Raw genomic sequence first — 21097 nt, forward strand, 5'->3', positions numbered from 1 at the left:
ATTTATAAGTATAGAGTTAAAACTAATTGACCAAACATGGCATAAATTATGGGGATGCTAAGCACATCCTTCTTTTCCAGAAAATTGCAGCTATTTTTATCCATTAATTTCTTTTAACTAAATATATATAGATCATGGATGCAGATGTGTTTAAAACATTTTCAAAGATAAAGCACTTTAGAATGTATACAACATTTGTAAGATGATAACCATGTATCATGTATGATATACATAAAAAAATAAAAAGCAATACACAATAATGGCGTTATGTATACGTTTATATATTATTCTTATTTTTCAATATTATAAAGATGTCTTTTTGTTTCTATTTACTAATAATATTATTATATTGTTTATTTATTATATAGTTCCACAGTGAATATATAACACTATAATTTTGGTCGATGATAAACATTTTCAATAGCAAAACAATATCACATAATACTTAATAATAATAATAAAAAAAAATTATAATAATAATTTAATACAATCAGTAAAGGATTAAATTATAGATGAATGCAGTTTTATTTATATATAAATATAATGAATATAATAAATAATTGATTCAAAACTCATAAATAATAATAATTAAAAATAATTGTAAAAATAAATTAAGAAATGTGAGTTCTTTTATAATTATTAAAATTCATAAAATGCCAACGTTTCAATAACAACACAACACTTATGAATGCAAATGGATATCAATATATCATAATTGAATTGACGCTTAAATTCACTAAACTATAATAAACTATATTAGAATGCAAAAACGCCTATCCAGTTCACAGTGGTCTTTCATACTTAATTTATAAGACAAAAACAACTATACAATTATGTATATTTGATAATCAATAAATAAATAATGATAAAAGATTGTCAGAACATTGGAACCAAGTACATTATATCAATTTTTTCTAGTTAAACTAACAATTTTAAAGGCCACAGCATTAATATTACCTTACACTTTTTAATATGTTTGACATTTGTATACATTAAGTTAGGGTGGTTCAAAAAAAAAAAAATAAATAAATACAATTTACGATTGACAATGTGATATAACAAATCTAAACTAAGAATTTATTAATTATTCTGCTATTATTTAGGTAAGGAATTAAATTAATAACTGGTTTAAAACAATATTGTTGATACAACAAATTTGTTTTAACTTTAAAAATTATTATAAATTATAAAAAATATAAATTAATTGCATATTATTTTGTAAAAAAATATAAATATACTCAAAAAAAAAAACAATAACTTATAGGTATATACTATATTTGATTATTGGTATAATCAAATTTTAGAACACAAATATTATTTCCAATTAAAGGAACTGATATGTTGGAAAATAATTCAAAAACAATTTTACTTATTCACCTGCTTGCATACATTATTTTCCTTAGCCTATCTAAAAAACAATGACAACACATTTAATTGAACCACCCCTTTTAAAATATAACATGAACACTTACAAAACTTAGACAATGTTTTTAAAACTAAAGCACAAAAAAATTGTAATTTATAATAGAATATAATAATATTAGAGTAACAAAAAACTATAATATTATGCAACATTTAAATGTTAATTGGAATGTTATAATATCTCAGCACGTTTCTGTTACAGAATTACTTACTATTCAATATACACAGTAAACACATTAAAAATATGGATGGAATCTTCAGAAATCATAATAATACAAAATTTAAATATAGTTGTTCGATTACAAAACACGTAATTGATTAATAATAGGCTAAAGAATAAATTATAAAAAAAAACAATGACAGGCCATAACAAAAATGAATAAATAAATAAACAAATTAAATTAAACAATTGAAAAGATAAAAAAAAAATGGAATGTCAAATGTAGCAATAGAACACATAAGTATAAATTTGGATATCTAATTTGGAAAGAATTTTAATTAAAAATAAACTAAAAAAAGATAAGTTTGTTATTACTTTTTTTTTGTTCATCATGTTTGTTGTTGTTGTTGAATTTCAATTTTTTCTACAGTCATGTCTGGATTCATTTCCGTAGCTTCTTGTATGGCATCAGCCAATGCTTTGTCATGATCAATTGGATCCCCATCACTCTGTATGGTTATTTTTTGTTCAACTCTTGTCTCAACAACACCATCTTTTTCAGTTTTATACTAGATAATAAGAAAAAAATTTTTTTTTAAATATATTAATCAAAATAAGTACATTTATATTTTGCTTACTGTTACAGTTTCAACAGTTCGTGTTTTGCTAGAAATGGCTTGTGTTGAGACAATCTCTCCTGTGAGCGTGTAAGATTTGTCATTAGCTGTGATGTTTATGTTATGTCTCTCTTCAGCAGAGTTCGAACCAGCCGTCACATGTTCGGCCTTGAACTCATTCTGAAAAAAAATTAATTAACATGATAATAATTATAATTAAGTACTTTAATAGCTTTTATTTCATATTTTTTTTTTTTTTGTTGCTCATATTAAATTTACAGTTCAGTACCTGAAAATTGCTATTATAATATCCTAACCCATTGGACTCATCTAATGGACCTTCAACATCAATTGGTGTGCCTGAATCATTTGAGCTAAGGCTTGAACTACTTGAAGCTCTACTTAGCTAAACATGCCAAACGTATAACAAATACAAAATGTTAAAAACATGCTAAAATAGTTCAATATTAAAAATAATACAGTTTTATTTCTTATATTTTTTAAATAGTACTATTCATGCTATGCATATAACATATTAAATTGACTGTTATAAAAAAAATTAAATATTGAAAAAAAACAATACTTAACACTTTTAATACAAAATTACAGTTGCAAAAGATAAAAATTAAGATGCAAATATTTACAAATTAAAATCGATAAATTTTTACCTCAATTTTTGATTCTGGTGCAAGAATTGTTGATGTAGATATGACTTCTTGAGTAACAGTTCGTTGTTCTTGACGAGTACCACTAGTTGTTGTTGTATGTGCTACAGTTTTCTCTTCGACCTAAACACAACAAATAAACTAATTAATAATATAACATTTAACACTTCCAATAACATAACTTCTTAATAGAACAAATAAAAATGTGCTAATAAATAAATCTACTTCACTATACCTGACTGGTTTTAGAATTTTTTTCCAAATCCTGATGAGTAGTTGCTGTACGTGTAGTTACTGCTGTTGCCTTTACATACGGTGGCCTACCAGTAGCTGTGTCCAAACCTTCAGCCTAAGCATAAGCAAAAACAAATCCATGCAAAAGTAAAAAAAAAATTATAAGCCAAATTTGCACAACTACTATTACCTTATTGTGCTGTGTTGATACAGTGACTTCACCAGATGTTAAATCTTCAACTTTTTCCTCAATATTTTGAGTAAGGCCCTCTTTATCCTGGATCATTGTCTGTTTAGTTGTAGTTTTTACAATCAAAGGTGCAGTACTAACTAGTGGTTTATCATCTTCATAATTTTTCTTTTCATTTTCAATGAAGTCTGATGATTCTTTTTTTACGTCTACCTCAGTTTTATCTTTTGATCCTCTACCAAAAGATCCCAATTTGTCCATTGCTTTTTCTAATACCCCTTTGTCATTTTCTTTTGATTTCTTACTCAAAACACCTAATTTTGAATCAATTTTTTTCTTTTCAGTCTCAATAGTAGTTTCAGAACTGGTTGAGCTAACTTTTTTTTCCAACACAGTCTTAGTAAACGCAACTTCACCAGTGGGTTCTACTTTTGTCTCAAAATTAGTTTTAGGTTCTTTTTTGACAGACTCTTCTTTGTGAGCTGCCGATTGTACATAATTAATTCCTGGTGTTTTAATACCATCAGTGGCAGCTTTTTCCATGAATGTTTTCCTCTTTTCTGCTGCAGTTTCTGCAACTTTCTTTGCCTCTCCAGGTGCATAATTAAATGCTAGGCCTTGTGCTCTTTTACCAGGAGATGTTGGAATTTCAGAAATACTTTCTTTTGACTTTTGCATGTTATTTTCATAGGTAAATCCACCAACTGGCTTACGTTTTTTGGTAGCACTATGTTCATCTTCCATATAATTGTACGTTTTAGTAAAACTAGGTGATGTAGAAATAGCAGATACATTCACAGTAGTTTCAGCAATTGAACGATCAGCAAATGTAGCATTTGATGATAAATTGGAAGTAGTACTGTCAACAGTTTTTAGACTTGTTTTTGATTCTTTTTTTGGTTTTTTTAGATCTTTTTTGGTTTTTAATTTAAATTTGTCTAAACCTTTGGGAGATTCCGGTTCCACACTTGTATCAATGCTATTATCAGTTTTCAATTTGTCTTTAGATTTTTTAGATTTTAAACTAAAACTGCTAAAAATACCTCCAGGACTCTACAATAAAAACAAACCAAACAATATGGAAACTAAGAAAATGCATACAAGTATACTACAAATAAGAATAACTTATAAAGTAAAATTATCAAAATACTAAATTATAATATACCATATTCACTCATGTTAAACCATATTATACTATATTTTTTTAATTGAAGAATATAAATGCATAGTTAAAAAACAAATCATAAAAAATAAAATAATTTCAATCACAAAAAATATAAAATATAAGTAATAAAAGTAAAAGTCAGAAACAGATTTTCCATCATAAAATATAATACAAATCGTTACATTGTATGTAAAAGATGAATAGCAAGTAGGTATAATTTTTAAATAATATACCAATTATTATTATATTTAAGAGAATTTTAATAACAGTAGATAAACCAAGTGCATGAACATGAATAATTTGCATCTGAAGAATGATGTTTAATGATGAAAGTCTGATTATTATTAAAACAATAATTTTTTTTTTAATTGTGTAACTAATCTTTTTATAATATTCCCCCAATTTCCAGTTGTTAATTTATTCTAATTTATTTGCTTAATATTATGTCCAAGTATAACAAGAAAGTATAAAACAAAATGTAAGAAAAAAAATATTTGACTATAAATCTTTTTTTCCTGATTAACCAACAGGCAAAGGAAGCTCTGTGTAAACAATACTACTTCTCTGAAGCCATCGTTTATTGATGTATACAATTACACAATAATAGCATAATGCATGCATTATATTGGACTGTAGATTTACTAAGAATGATTTAAATAATATACATTTCTTATCAAATTTAAAATATCTTAATTCAATCAAAATCATTTATACATAAAAATCTGTTCCTTAATAACAAATAATTAAGACTAAAAATATTATAAGTTCAAAATTAAAATTAAAATCTATACATAAAAATCCATGCTCACCTTTAATTTAGACTTTTCACTATCTTTAGTAGAATCTGCTTTTGAAGTATCTAATGAATTGATGCCTGAAATATCTGCACTTGTGTTTGTATCATTTGGAGATAAGGCTTCACGTTCTTTAGTTATGAAACTTGTAGTTTTTATGGAAGGAGAAGTATCACGATTTTCTTTTTCATCATCTTCTTCAGCACCAATACCACTAAATTCAAAATTTCATATTTAATTTTCCAGCTATTAAATTGAGAATATGCATGCTTACTTTGAAACTTTAGACACATCTTTGTCTTTTTTTCTCCTCATAAAATTAAACGATCCTGTTGGTAACACAGCAATTCCTCCAATCGGTTTCTAAAAGTAAGTAATAATATAATTGTTTAGAATACAATAAAAATAATAACACATACAAATACATATATAAAATATACATTCCACAATTTGATTACTGTATATTTATTTAGTATTTAACAATATGATGATAAATAAAATCAAATTAAAATTAAATTAAAAAATATGTATAAATACAACCATCAATTTATTAAGTTGTTACATTAATAACAAAAGCTAAATATGATTATTATTATTATTGTCTGTTGTACAGATAATATTTTAAGTTATTAGAAAATACAGTAACAAGTAATTAATGTATTGTTTAAAATTATATTGATAAGTTCCAAAATCAATAGATACCATCTGTATAAAGTATAAGCCACAATATTATAAATCATAATATTAATTAAAGATAAACCTGAAATATTTAAAAAAAAAAAATGAAAAGTAATTAAATAATGAATAACAAATATTTTATTATTTATTATAACTATATATTAATTATATTTACAACCCTATTATAGTAATTTAACAAAAAAATGTATTCAGAATATATAAAAACATAAAATATATATTGAGTTACCTATTTATTTACAAGTGAGATTGCATAAAACTATTTATTATAAATTAATTAAAGGATAATAATTGTAATGATTAATAGTACAGTTAATCATTTTGTTTATTATAATGTATTATTTATATTTGATTCGATCAACAATAAATATAATCATAATTTATTTATTATGTTTATTGTAAAAGTATATACATACATTATTAAATATACTACCTACTGCCTATATTTAATTCACTTTCAGTATATCGTTTCAACATTTTGTGGTGGTCGGAGGGTATAGGCTACAATCAAAGAGTGTCATTATCAGTCTCACAACAGTTGAGGTTGAATGATAATTTAAAATGTACACATTCTTATTAAAAAAATATGCAGTAAGTAGCAGTACAATAGTATTGGCCCATACCGCGCTAGCACTATGGTACTATGCTACAAATGCGATGTGAGAACCAAAAGGTGGAGTCTGACTGCCATCAACAAAATGCTAACACTGAGAGGTTTACTCTTAAAATGAACAGAATAATCTATAAATATAGAATATAGAATAATCTACGACCACCTCAAATAAAATACAACAACAAGAAATTTCAAACCATAGTTAAAGTAATATTTAATAAAAATTATAGAAATACAGTGTATTATTAATTATTAATTCAATATTTTAGTAAATTATTAAACTATACTAAAATTTGTTTTTTGTTTTATTTATGTATACTTAGATAAAGAAAACTAATATAAATTTTAAAGACAAAAGAAAAATAGAACTTAATAACATGTCCATAAAATGATAAACACTTTTGTAAACATGCAATTTAAAATAATTTAATTTTCTAATATGTGCGAAATTATTGAAAAGTTGACCCTGGAATAAACAAATTCTAACGAGAATAAAATATATTTTAATCAACACGATTTAAAAAGGTCTATGGTGTGATAAATATTCTCAAGGTCAACTTTGCATTAAATAATAAATAATAATATGAGTGCAAATATTTCTGAAAAATCATCAAACTATATACCTTAGACTTATGAATGTCTGAGCTGCTTCTTTCGGCGTCGTAATTGCCTTCCTCTGTTACAGAGCTGTCATGAGAACTTATGCTCACTTTTTCTTTTAACTATTATTAGTGCCCAATAACAGAAGTTAATTATAAAATAATATGATAAGAACTTAAAATTTTCCAAATGAAGTATTTAATTATTGAAACTTATATAATATTTTATTTTTATAATACCTTTTAAAATTAACAAATAACTAATACCTTTTTTTTATCAATTTTGCTAGTCATTCCACTTTTTCCAATGTTGTTTTCTACGTCAGAAACACGATCAGGAGGATGAGACATTGTGTGTCTTTTAGACTCTGGTTCCATTCCAAAATCTTCTCCCAAATGTCTGGTTCCTCCTAAAGCTTCAGGTTAGAATATTTAATTCATTAAAATATACTATATAAGCAACAACATAAATACAATTTCTTACTATCCATGCTTCTAGAAGTTAATGTTCTTCCACTTAAGCTCCTTTGGAATTTTGGTGCAGGTCTATCGATCGCTGTTTTTTTAGACTCATAATGAGTACGACCAGAATAACGGAACCTTGAACCCAAACGAGGAAACAATCCAAGTTTTTGTGTTGGTTCAGGAGTCATCAGCCTAATACATATTTAATAAAAACCAAATTATTTTTGAGTTTGTTATAAATTAAAATTATAAAAGTACAGACCTAAAGAAAGTATGATGTTCAACACAAGTTTTCCATAATTTTTTAGCAAGTCTATGGTTGGGCAATTTAAAACCAACTGTAGCCTCTTGCTGTTCAAATTCACCTGGACGAATTTTAATGTAATAATGGTTTCGCTTGTAAGAAATTTTCAATATTTTAGGCCATGCAAAACGATTAATCCGTAAACGATCTCTATGAACGAGCAAACCAGAAGAACATACTCCCAACATTATATCTACACCTTCAGAATCTTTAGCTGGGTGTAAGTCCACACCATACATGGCCAATTTTTTAGCATTGTTCAAATAATTTAACTCTGCTTCTGCTGGTGTTTGACCTCTAATTTATAACATTTAATAATTGTATCATAATTTTTTTTTTAAATGAATTAATCTTAAATAATTAAATAAATAATTAATCTTACTTGTGCGTTCTATGAAGTTCCATAACTTTTTCTTCAAGTTCTTGTGATTGATTTGGAGCAAACTTAAACTCTTTCAAATAATTTGTGTTATTTTTGTGTTCATCAATGTCATAATCTCCCAATTCAGACTGAACCAAATATGAACCCAAAAGTGCATGAGTGACAAAAGAACAAGGCAACCTAGTAAAGAATTAATTTTTAAATATCTATCATTAAATTTTAATTTTAACTAATATACATACTTTCCATTAAGAATATCATTTCTAATTTGTAAACATAGTTGATAACGGGTGATATCTTCTTGAAGTTGATTTGGATCAGGAGGGTAAAATTTCATTTCAAAATTAAACAACCATGGTTCACCTAAATGTAAACAATAAGAATTAGAATAATATGCTTTATTAAAGTTATTAAAATTCAATTGAATTCAAGATTTTACAAACTTTTTAAAAACTTTCCAATGCGTTTATCCATTTCAAGCCAATTATGAGGATCACGTCTATCCTCGTAAGATAGACCAAAATAATCCCGTTCTAATAAATTTAATCGATCGCATATTTGATCCAATAACTCTTGACCTTTAGCTTTTCTCTACAATATAAAAATATACAAATAAATAATTATAAATATAATTTAACATAAAATATAAATATTTTTTTAACAAGAATCAAATAATACAAAAATGTATTAATATATTAAATATATTGTAAATAAAATATAATATTCTAAGTTCATTAACTATAAAAATATTTACATCAATTTGAATATCTAAATATGATCCATCTAATAAGAGGACACGAGCTAGAGCAGTCTTTCCTTTACGAATTGATTTCTTCTTTGGTGAAACATTGCCATCAGACGACTCATTCTCCATTGCCGTCATTGTATTATATCTATTAACAAATTTAACAAAATTATGCTTTTATAATTAAAATATTAAAGAAATGTATAAGGTACAGAAATTAATAAGTATTACAAAAATGGAGAGGATCATAAGCCTTCAACGACATGAATTTTTAACTAACCCGTATTACAATTTTTCGATACAATAAATAATTTGAAAAATGAATCAACTAGGTAAAACTAGGTAAAATAGGTATATTTCATCATTATTAAACCAAAATTTTAAAATAACTATATTCTACAAGATACAATGTTAGTTAAATAAATATTTGTATTGTTTTCTAACACATATTGTATAAGTAATATTGTCTAAAATAGTTAAAAATACCAAGAAACTCCAAAGCGCGTTCACAACTCATCGGTATCGTTCGGTATTTCAGTTAATAGGCAATATGTTGCCAACATCCGACATTATTATACTGTATTATCAGACGCGTATTGAAACGCGTACCGAACATGCATGACACGGCAGTTGTGAACGCACCATAAAAAAATTTTTATTAGCGATAGGACTCTAGTTAGCCAAGCCTTATTCATAGTCGTTTTCAGGATGCGATAATTTATGTTGGCTTTCAAACATATAATAGAATAAATACAAAGTTAAATTTAAAAAAGCAAATCATGTTATTTATAGCTCAAACTTTTTAATTCTGCTGAGCAATCAATATATTTGATACGATTTTTTTTTTATATATATATTTAAATTTCTATACTTTTTTTTATTTTTAACATAAATTACATTAATAAAATATACATTAAAAATAACATCGATAGTATTAATTTTAATAACAATTTAATTTGTGAAATATTAGTTGAAAATTAATTAGGTATAGTGTTAATTGTTTAATCATTGAATATCTTTTTTAATTATTTTAAATTTAAATTTTGAATTTACAAAATAAAATTTAAAATTTACTTTTATAATTTATTTATAGGCTATGTTAAAATGTTAATATACAATACATAAATAGAAAATAAAAATTAATACAATTAATTTAATAATAACTCATTAAAAATTAAATTCAAAGAATAGCTGAATATACATACAAATTTATGTTTTATGTTTGAAAAGAAAATTATATGTCTACTGATTAGTTTTATTTAAAGTATTAGACATTAGTCATAAAAATATACAAAATCATTAGATCATGTACGTAGTACAATCAAACAAGAGTCACGAAGCTTCGTAAGACTCAATTTCACCCTCGTTCCATAAATTGATCCATAGCATGTTATGTTTCAGTTAATTTTATATGAAACATGAATATTTTTACGTAATAACAACATAAAACGAAGGCTATCTCTCTTTGTGATCAAAAAAAAAAATGAAATTAATGAAAATGTACCTATTATACACTAAATATATTAAAATGTTCAACCTACAAAAATATATTAGTCATTCATAAAGTGTTTGTACACACGCACACAAGTATAGCTTATAACAACACATTGGATAATCAAATATAGGTATATAAGATAGAACAACATTATTATAATAATACAATAGATTTAATAATACTTTTCAACACATAATATAGAAATATAGGACAATGAAAGGTAATTCAACGAATATTATACTTCAAAAATAAAAACTAGGGAAATTTCGGGAATGGCTTATTGTCATCTAGAGTTTATAACTGAAGCGTTAATTAAATATATACATTATACAGTATATTTAATGAATGACTGAAGTGAGAAAGTAAAAAAAATATTAAAATCTAGATGTTTAATTTTATGTACATACGTAGTTTAATATAAATTACAATACAATGCTATCAAATAAAATTCAAATATTTTTCTAACATATTATAATACCTTTGTCCGACTATTATTAAATAAATAAACATTTTTTAAATAATAATTTTCTTGAAGACCGATTCTTTATTATCAAGTATAATAACCGTAGATATCTCCGTAAATACTACAAAGTCAATGCTAGAGTACCCCGAGGAAATGATTTACCATCTATCCTCTATAATGTCTACACAACTGATCTCCCTAGATCAAGTCATACAACTCTAGCAATTTATAATGACGATACAGTCATTCAAGCATTAAACAAAGACACAAATTTAGCTGATCGCCACGATATTCAATACCATTGTGTAAACAAATAGAAAATTAAGATAAACAAAAATAAATCAATTCAGGTAATTTCACTCTCAACAAAAAATCCCCAACTTCTCAACAACATACTCATACAAGATACAAATTAAAAATGTAACCAAATAATATAGAGAAATAAAGAAAACAGTCTCACTCATAGTGTAACACTCCCTCCTCTATTTGCGAAAATTTTGGCATACCCCTCATGATTAAAATATATCCGAATGCCGTACATTCGAAATGGAAAGACGAGCGGCAGTAATATTGAATATTTTTTCTAAAGCTCTATACCTCAACAACTTAAAATACATAATCTTTATTATAAAGTCTAAATTTACTAATCAATTGTAATTGGTATGTAAGCAATGTAATTTAATATCGAGGGAAACATAATATTATGTAATTTAATTCTACCAATGACCATAGTTGCCATGGCACTACCTAATAACAAAAAAAAATTATAAATAATAATTGTATTGTTTACTTAAATTCCCCTAAAATATTCGTAAAAACAGCCTACTAAGAACCCCCGCCCACTCTGTCTGTAAATATATTGGTCGTATGAAATCCTTTTATAAATAACATAGATCATGTCACTAGTAAACTAATAAATAATCGTATTATTTAATTTCCATAAATAAGATTTTCTAGTGTTGAATTGAATTAAAATATTCAGCAGTCTTATAAAATAATGTTTACAATTTATTTAAATATTTAGATTCTTTAAGTCATATAATCATTATTCATTAGCCAACACATTTCACTTCAAAATAAATTATATTATATCAAACATACTAGCATGACACTTTAAGAATTGAAAATGTGGCAAGCCGCTTATAACATTTGAAGTCACGGTTTATATACAAATGTCAAAATTTCAAAAAATAGCTTATTGTAATATATAGGTTAAGATACGTGATATTAAGCAGTTGTCACTATTAAACGTTGACCTATTAATAAATGACAAAATAGCCAGTTAAATACCACATATAAATTGTATATACGGAGATGCATGTTTAACATTAATAAAAACCAAGCACATACAATAACATTGTGTTATTGTACATAACACATATAGCACGATATAAGTATAATCAAATTTAATATATTGTCATGAACTCATGAATAAACGCCATACAATAAAGTACTACAATTTAAAACCATTTTAATTCTATAGTCGTGTTTTAATATTGATTTATGATTAAACCTGTGGCAAAACTCGGAGATAAGAATAAATTATTTTCGCAATTAAACAATTATATAATATTACCTAAGATCAATAAATACAAATATTTTGTAGTTGTATTAAAAATTATAATATTTCAATTTTTTAAATTTTTGAGAAATAATTACTAAAATTACTAAATCACTAATAAATATAAAATATATGTAAATATTATAAGTACTATAGAATCTAGACGTATGCCTATAGTTATGCTGCTTAAATACTTATACAATTTCGCTACCTATTGTGTTTTTAGTTTTTACCTTTTACTAATAGTTTGTTCGATATACGCTGAGGACAAATGAAAGAGAACTATCATAAAGGAAAGGAGTGGCTCTCACGCACGTGTATAAAGTCAATAACCGCTTCAATATTTCATGTATTCTTTGTGCACACTGCTAGGTTGACACGAAACTAAATAATTTCTAAGGGGTAAATTTTAACCCTCTGAATATTATTATTCTATATAATCGATAATATATCATTTTGTTTAAACTTACACAGTTATTGTTATTTGTTATACAGATATTAATTTATTACTATAATATACGCGAGAATATTACAATAAAATGTAGTATAATAAATTACTGATAAGATAGAATTTACTAACGGAAATTTTAAATAAATTATTTATAAAAGATACAAATTATATAACATAATAAAATATTTAGGAAGCCAAAAGATACATATAATTAAAAAGTTGTAGGTATTTGTTGAATATGAATGAACTTGCAAACGACGTATAATTTAAAATATAATGGAAAAAAATATACTGTATCTATATACTTTATAAATGGAAGTCGATTAAGATATAATTCAAAGTAATATAAGCATTCCGTTTCGCTCTGAAAGATTTATTTTTAAAAGCAATGACACTAATAAATGTGGTTTTAGACATCTAAAAAGACGACGACGATTCTGCAAGACTTCATCAGCATCATTATTCATTCCTTTAAATAGTGCGTGACAATTCGTAGTTATTATCTGAAGGGTGTGGCAAATTGGTGACAAATTTTAGGTCGTGATCGTACCAAAAAAATGTATGATAAGTGATAAAAAAAAATAATTTATGTCTCCGAAGGTACTAAAATATTTCTCAACAGCCAAAATATCTTATGAAAACATAACATGAATACATGATTAATTAAAATATCAAATATTTGATTGATATTACTTTTCAGTAGTTAATATTTTATCATTTACAATGAGCAGCGTCATAATAGAAATTGTTATTATTTTAGTAAAAATGGATAACCCATAGCCAATAAGCTAAAAAAAAGCAAATAAAGCAATTAAAGCATAAAGTAATGGGCATCTAAGCAGATACCCAAATACCCAATAGATAAATTAAACCAGCGTACCATTTATACTTAGCCTGTGGGTATTTTAAATGGAAAGGCAAGTGAAATCTGTGATCTAGGTGTTAAGCCATTTTATAGCACGAAAGCAGCTATAATATGAAAAGATGAAGAAAAAAATACTGAAAACTTGTTTTAACGCGTGCTAAAATGGACTACTAATTTGTAGCTGGTCTGTGTTGTTCAGGATCAGCGAGGTCAACAGTTCCCGAGATGCGTGAATGCATGATGTCATACTTCTTATACAGACAGACTGTACGGTTTCCGGAAGATGGCAAAAGACATAGGACAGTCAAAGACAATGATATAAACGATTCCGTGCGTAGAAATTATGAAAACTATTCAAACAATTGGATTATCTTGAAAGATTTTTATTTAAAAATAATTATACTGAACGTGTTTTGTAATAAAATATAATAGAACAATTTTATGATAATTATTAATTAATGATATTCAAATAAATAACAAAGATTTTAAGCTAACGAAATAAGAAATATTAAAAATAAATTTTTTACATATAAATGAATAGGGAAATTAAAATTAATATTTAACATAATTTTCATACCCGTTACTTACTTAAATAACATTTATACAATTAGACACATTTAGATCGTTAAATCATAATATAATAAAAGGTTAGTTTAAGTTATATTATCTATAAATAAATTTTAAATTCACATTAAACGTTTATTTTTAAAATTTAAGTCAATAAATGCATGTACGTTCAAGGATATATTTAAATATGTTAAATAAGATTTCTAAAATATATTTTATTGAAAATTCGCCATAATAATAGGCGGTATTAGATAATTTATTACTCTATACTGGGCTAATTTTAAATTTGCTGATTTTTATTAGATATGGTCATTGGATCTATCAATAAAATAATCGCCTTTAATGAAAATGTCACGAACTCTACATAGGTAATAAATATATAGTAATAAATGGTAGGCATCTATTGAGACACCTACTTACAATTATAACTATAACAAGATATTTGAATGAACAATCAAGGCTCTATAATAAATTCTTGATAACTGTTCTTAAATGTAGGTCAGTTTAGAACCCACGGAATTTTAACGTACTTGGACATTCAATTTATAACAAAGCAATAGTTGTTTGATTGTGAACAGAAAATAGGAAATAAGTATATTATAATTTATAACTATTATTTTTCAATTTGTACCTTTAATAGATATTTAATTTACTCGGATATTAGTAAAAATTATAGCGACGAGCAAATAATAATCAATTAATTATCATACTAATATAATTAATGGATATCGCACATACTTGGAAAAATAAATTACAATCCAATGAAAATAAAATATCTAAATTAATTCAAATTTTTTAAACAGGCACTAATTAGTCAATGAGCAGAGTTATACAGCAAAACAACAAAGACTACTGCCCGCCACTTCATAATTTATATTTAAACTTTTAACATTTAACACTTTTTTTTAAATAAACTAATATTTTTATAGAAATATTTTACTCTAGATTTTCAAATTGAATAAAATAAAAACCAAAAATATTTTAACAAATTAAATAATTAAATTATGTTTTAAGAATTAAAATTGAAAGGCTTTAAATCAATTTCTTATTGTCACTAATAAAAACTGTTGATACAAATTTGGTAGCACAATAAACAAAAAACTAGTTTATGTATTTATACAGTATAGTTTTAAAAAATGATAATTTATAATTTATATATTGCTGATTATTTATTCAGAAACAAATTCAATGTTCAAAATGTATGGAAAATAAAATTTTACTTCATAATTAAATCAAATTAGTAAATACTAAGGAATGTATAAAATTACCTTTAAAAAGACTAACATTTGCAACACTGTATACTTTTTTTATGGAAACCTATTTTTTAATTGCTTTTATATTAATTATATAATGTAGGGTAGGAAGTAGTTAAAGCTATTTAAAAAAAATACTAAATTTGATCATAAAAGTGACCTATATGTTTCCTAACAATTTTCTATATTAATCTTTAAATCTATATATATATTTTAATGGATTTTTACTTACTTATTTTTGTAAAAATATTATTTGTTTCACAAATTACTTCCATAAGTGGTTTGTGGAACAAAAATTCATTGGAATTAATATTTAGCAAGAAAACATTAATTTTTTTTAATATAATACAATTACAAAATATACTTATTAATTATTTTTGAACATGTATAAACAAATAATTAAAATTTGGGCACATTTTGATAATAAGTAACGTAAAAGACCTATTTTCTAAATAAGTGATTAAAAGTGACTCAATTTTAAAAAACAGTGATATTTAGTAAAAAAAAATAACTTATATCCAGCCCAGGAATTAAATTATTGATTTTCTACAACTAACTTAGGTTTACACTTTAATTAAATAATTATACTATATTTTAAATAGTAGTTACATGAAAATAGTCTGCAATAATTTAAAGCAAAATGTTAAGAAACATCTAAGAATGTACCTTTTAAGATTAAGACTATATTGGATAGCTCTTCCTAATATTGGTATTTATTGGCTTTAAACTATAATAGATTTAAAAAGTTTATATTGTAATACTGTAACATTACAGTTAAATCTCAAGTGAAATCAATTACTTGTAAATAAAAATATTTAATTAACAATCATATTATTTTATGGTGAATACCTGAATTCCAATACATACATATTGTTTCATATACATACAAATTAAATATATCATTATACAGATCATTATACTTATTTCATAACTTATATCGGGTTGTATGTAAAATTGATTAATGTATCAATAAAACTTTTAAAACTTAGTTGATCAACTTTAGTCCAATAAATCATGTTAAAGGAATAAATAGCTCACTATTAATTCATTAAACATTTAGATTGTTCAGGCAATCCAGAATTACTATGTTTATTCCTATTTTATTTGTTTAACAACATTAGAAGATATCTATTATCTACTCTAGTGATTGGTCTACAATCCCATTACTTGCAGATTACAAGGTAGTAGCAGTTTCCGCATATATGACACCATTGCCATTTATCAAAAATAACAATGCAATATTTTTATCAGAGCATATAATATTAAACAGACATTATACATTTCAATTTAAAAAAATAAATTGTGTTGAACTTATCATCTTAAACATAATTATTATTTTAAATATATGTATATATTTTTTTAATTATCCATTGACAATTATTAGGGCATTTTAGACATACAATAAATATTAAACAAAAAATATTGATGATTAGTAGTTAATATAACAACTTGCAGAAAATACTATACATTCACAGACAATTTTTAAGAAAGGTACTATTTATATGTAAAGAATATAGAAAATACAATTCATTTTGTAATGGTAGACAATACACCTTACATTGATATTTTACTTGTATGATTCAAATTACTAATTTTGTTTTACTGAAAACCTAAACTGACTGATAATACTTTACAATAGAAAAGTTATGATGATATTTAAATGAATATGTGGTAATACATATTATTGATTTTTTTTTTTTTTTTGGTCGAAGACATTATATTGTTTCATTTTTAACATCTTTTGAATTACTATAAAATTGATTCACTAGAGCAATACAAATATTAAGCACAAATAAAATAAGTATGGTTTCCTCTAATTAAAAAGAATAAAATTTAGTGGTTGGATTAGTCAATGAACAAAAAAAAAAATTAATAATTTATTTTGATTTTAAAAGAGATGTGGACTAATAATTAACATAGTTTAGATCATCGGTTCTCAAACTATGGTACTCGTACCACTAGTGGTCCGCGAAAGACTACATGGTGGTTCACGGAGGGCCGTTTATGGATAATAAACCCATTCAATTATTTAATTCATATCTTTTTTTTAAAAACTAATAAATAAAAAATAATTTTACTGTAGTTGTAGTATTTTACTGCTTTACTGTTTAAAATAAATGTATTTAACAATACAATTTGGAATTTGGATCGTTCTATTTTGAATCATTAGTGGTACTAATTGATATTTGATAATATACTTAAGTGGTACGAAAAAAAAATAGTTTGAGAACCGCTGGTTTAGATTAATATTATCTATAAGTTTTTCCAATCAATAAGACAATTTATATAATATAAATAAAAGCTGCTGGGGCAGCTCCAGAAACTTGGTTGGGAGAGGATTAAGTCATAATATTCATAATAATATCATGCCATAATATATTTTATATTATTATAGTTTATTTATACTTAATAATAAGATAATAGATACATACCCCCAAAACAACACACTTGTAGGTGTATAATAGTTGAAGGTATAATTTATTTATTTATTTTTTGTAATGTTGTTTTTAACATTATACTATTATAGGTACTATTTTTAAGAAATACGGGCATGGGGTGGGGCTGCAGCCTCTAGGGTCCCATTCAGGAATAATCTCAGCAATAGAATAAAGTGATAACTGATACTATAATAAAATAAATATTTAAAAACTTTTGACCACGTGTAAGAAATTATTATAGGTGCAACTTAAACATACAGTAGTTTGTAAGATGAACAAATTAATTTTTAATTTAATTATAGTACCTAGATACATATTTTCTATTTTTGGAGGGAAGATTAATTAATCAACCAAAGTGCCACTTAGAAAAGCTTAAATATACATTAATAAATCTAAACATACAAAACAACATAATGTGAAGTTATATTAAGTTAAAGTAAAAACCCAAGGATACATTTTATAAAGACGTTAGATGTCTATAAGTTCCATTTTTGTAAATAAATGTTATTGATAATAAAATAAAATCACTAAATAAATAAAAATTAATGATGCATATAGTATGCACTAATCACACTCCAAATTTCAAAAAGAAAATTTAAAGCAAGACCTGTAATTTCTCTTACATAAGGATTTTCTGTAATTTTTTTTATTATTAATTTGTTAGCTTTTATGGTGGATTAATTAAAATATTCATTAATTTAGTTTTTTTATTTTACATTAACTTTTTTCAATTATATTATATAAATTGAAATTTTATGGTACCTACGCAAAAATTTTCCAAAATCCCAATGGGATCCCAGGTTAAAAATGTGAAAAGAACATTTAGATGGAAAGAGTAATATTATAGGTATATTTTCACACTAATATAATATAAGATCTGTAACGATGATTAAAGCGATGAATAAGGAGAAATCGTGAGCCCGCCAAATCCCATGGCCTACTTACGACACGTTGGCGGGTCTGGGCACGCGGGAAACAAATTATCGCGGGCGAACAACGACGTGTGAGACAACTATCGTGTTTCGCCGGTCATCGTATTAATATTATGCGTATGTCTCATTTTACACAGCACCGGGACGACCGGCTTTTCGGTTGAGCACTCACCAGTTTTGAGCGAAAATCCTCAGCGACGCGAACAACCACTGCCGTCCGTATACGATGGCGATTTAACTGTTGCGAAATAATAACAATAATATTATTGTTTGTTGTTGACGGATGATCGGCAAAAAAAGGCGGACACTACTAGCGGACGGGCGGACGACACGCGATTCACAACAGTGAACAAGTAATAACAACTAGTCAACTACTGAAACGTAAACAACTCTAGCACAAGCACAACAGTTTCTCGAAAACAAACGGGTGACACCGACACGGTATCTGTGCACAGGCGTGTCGCCGTGGGCCGAGGGAATTTTTCACCGCAGTGAGGCCAACGCGATGGCAATGACGACAATAATATCTCGGTGCGTGAGTTTCACCTGTTGTTATACGCCATCCCCAAGGACGAGGCTCTGGTCGGTGGTCGCGTTCAACCGTACAGCGAAAATCATTTTTTACTCGTCGTATTCGACGTATTCCGTGGCAAAATTTTTTTTGTAATCAATATCAAATATTTCAATGATTCTTGATAATATCTCTTAAATTTATAGGAAAATCAAGTTTGGTGTTCAAATAGTCTAATGTTCAATTTCAATCGATAATATTGATATATTTTACTATATCACGGACTAAAATTATATACCAGATACCTACACAAAACAATTTCCAATATCCAATGTAATTTTAAAAACTGATTTTTGCTTATCGATATTTAATTTACCATCAATAAAATTTAATTAATAAAAAACTATTCCATTGGTATTAAAATATTTAGTCCATATTATATTTTGAGCAAGCTAACAAGCAAGTAAAATTAAAATGATCAATTGATAATAAATCATCATTATCCTTTATCATTTCTCCAATTGAATTTTTTATAAATTAATTTATTTGATTTTAGACATCTTATTAAATATTAAAACCAAGTCAGTAATAAAGATAGTAGGTACTTCTGAGGTTTTTATACATTTAATAGACCGCTCTGTCTATCTAATTCAAATTAGTTTGATAAATAATTTATATCTCAATTTCTACAATAAATGAAAAAAATAATAGATTAATTTTCTTTTTAAACGTATGTATAAAAATTTAGAATCAGTAATATATAAGTAAAACATAGATATTTAAGTATATAAATATTGTGGTATCGCGAAAAAATAACTCATACGAGATTTTGCAAAATTAAAAAAAAATGGGGACAAGTGGGGATAATATTTATATTATATATTTTAATTATTATAATAGTTATTTTATATATTAGTTATTAAAAATATAAAATTAAATATTCTTCTTGGAGCCAAGGAATTATTTAAATATTTTGAAGAAACCTACGAGCGTGGAACTATACATCAAATACACAAACCAAACACTCAAGTTCATCATTCTACGTTTTCAACGATGTTTCGTCCGGAAACATGATATGTCCGCCAAACAACACTTGATAATAATGAAAAAATATACTTCAATTTAAGGAAACGATTATGAAATGATAATATTACAGAACATTTTATTTTTTACATATTATTTATTATTATTATTGACATTTTAATATTTGTAATACAAATTTATTATGACTTAAAAATTGACTGTTAACCATACATAGATTAACATTGAAATGTTAGTAATAATTATTTATTAATATTTGACGCGACCACACGTCATAAGGCCGTGTCATACTAATGGTACAAAAATAGACGGAATTTCAAACGACAACGAATTACGTTTTGCGCGACGCGTCAACATAAACGCTCGGAGTATTAAGATTGAGCGACTTTGAGGCTTGGGTGAGCTGCTCCTGCTGGCTGGTGGCTCGTGCGGTGGTCGGCTGGTTGGTATTGCTGTCTTACCAATTGCT

The 21097-nt window shown here is 25.5% G+C and overlaps 1 protein-coding gene across 4 annotated transcripts; it reads right to left on the reverse strand.

Moving 5' to 3' along the window:
- Window positions 1–611: 611 nt before the first annotated feature.
- On the reverse strand, window positions 612–19511 carry LOC132920671 (protein 4.1 homolog). Of its 4 annotated transcripts, none has more exons than XM_060983242.1 (17): window positions 19249–19510; window positions 9061–9199; window positions 8750–8897; window positions 8549–8669; window positions 8307–8486; window positions 7883–8221; window positions 7640–7812; window positions 7423–7565; window positions 7180–7278; window positions 5522–5610; window positions 5263–5461; window positions 3289–4341; window positions 3100–3213; window positions 2868–2987; window positions 2489–2605; window positions 2221–2379; window positions 612–2151 (listed from the first exon to the last, which is right to left on the reverse strand). In XM_060983242.1, the coding sequence occupies exons 2-17, from the start codon at window positions 9187–9189 to the stop codon at window positions 1972–1974; spliced, it is 3363 nt and encodes a 1120-aa protein (XP_060839225.1). In that variant the 5' UTR covers window positions 9190–9199; window positions 19249–19510; the 3' UTR covers window positions 612–1971. The 4 variants fall into 4 exon arrangements, with proteins under 4 accessions (XP_060839225.1, XP_060839216.1, XP_060839246.1 ...); XM_060983233.1 differs by having other exon boundaries at window positions 7423–7571; window positions 19249–19509; XM_060983263.1 differs by lacking the exon at window positions 2489–2605 and having other exon boundaries at window positions 7423–7571; window positions 19249–19511.
- Between the last annotated feature and the right edge of the window lie 1586 nt (window positions 19512–21097).

The sequence above is a fragment of the Rhopalosiphum padi genome, chromosome 1, assembly GCF_020882245.1.
Source record: "Rhopalosiphum padi isolate XX-2018 chromosome 1, ASM2088224v1, whole genome shotgun sequence".
Lineage (NCBI taxonomy): Eukaryota > Metazoa > Arthropoda > Insecta > Hemiptera > Aphididae > Rhopalosiphum > Rhopalosiphum padi.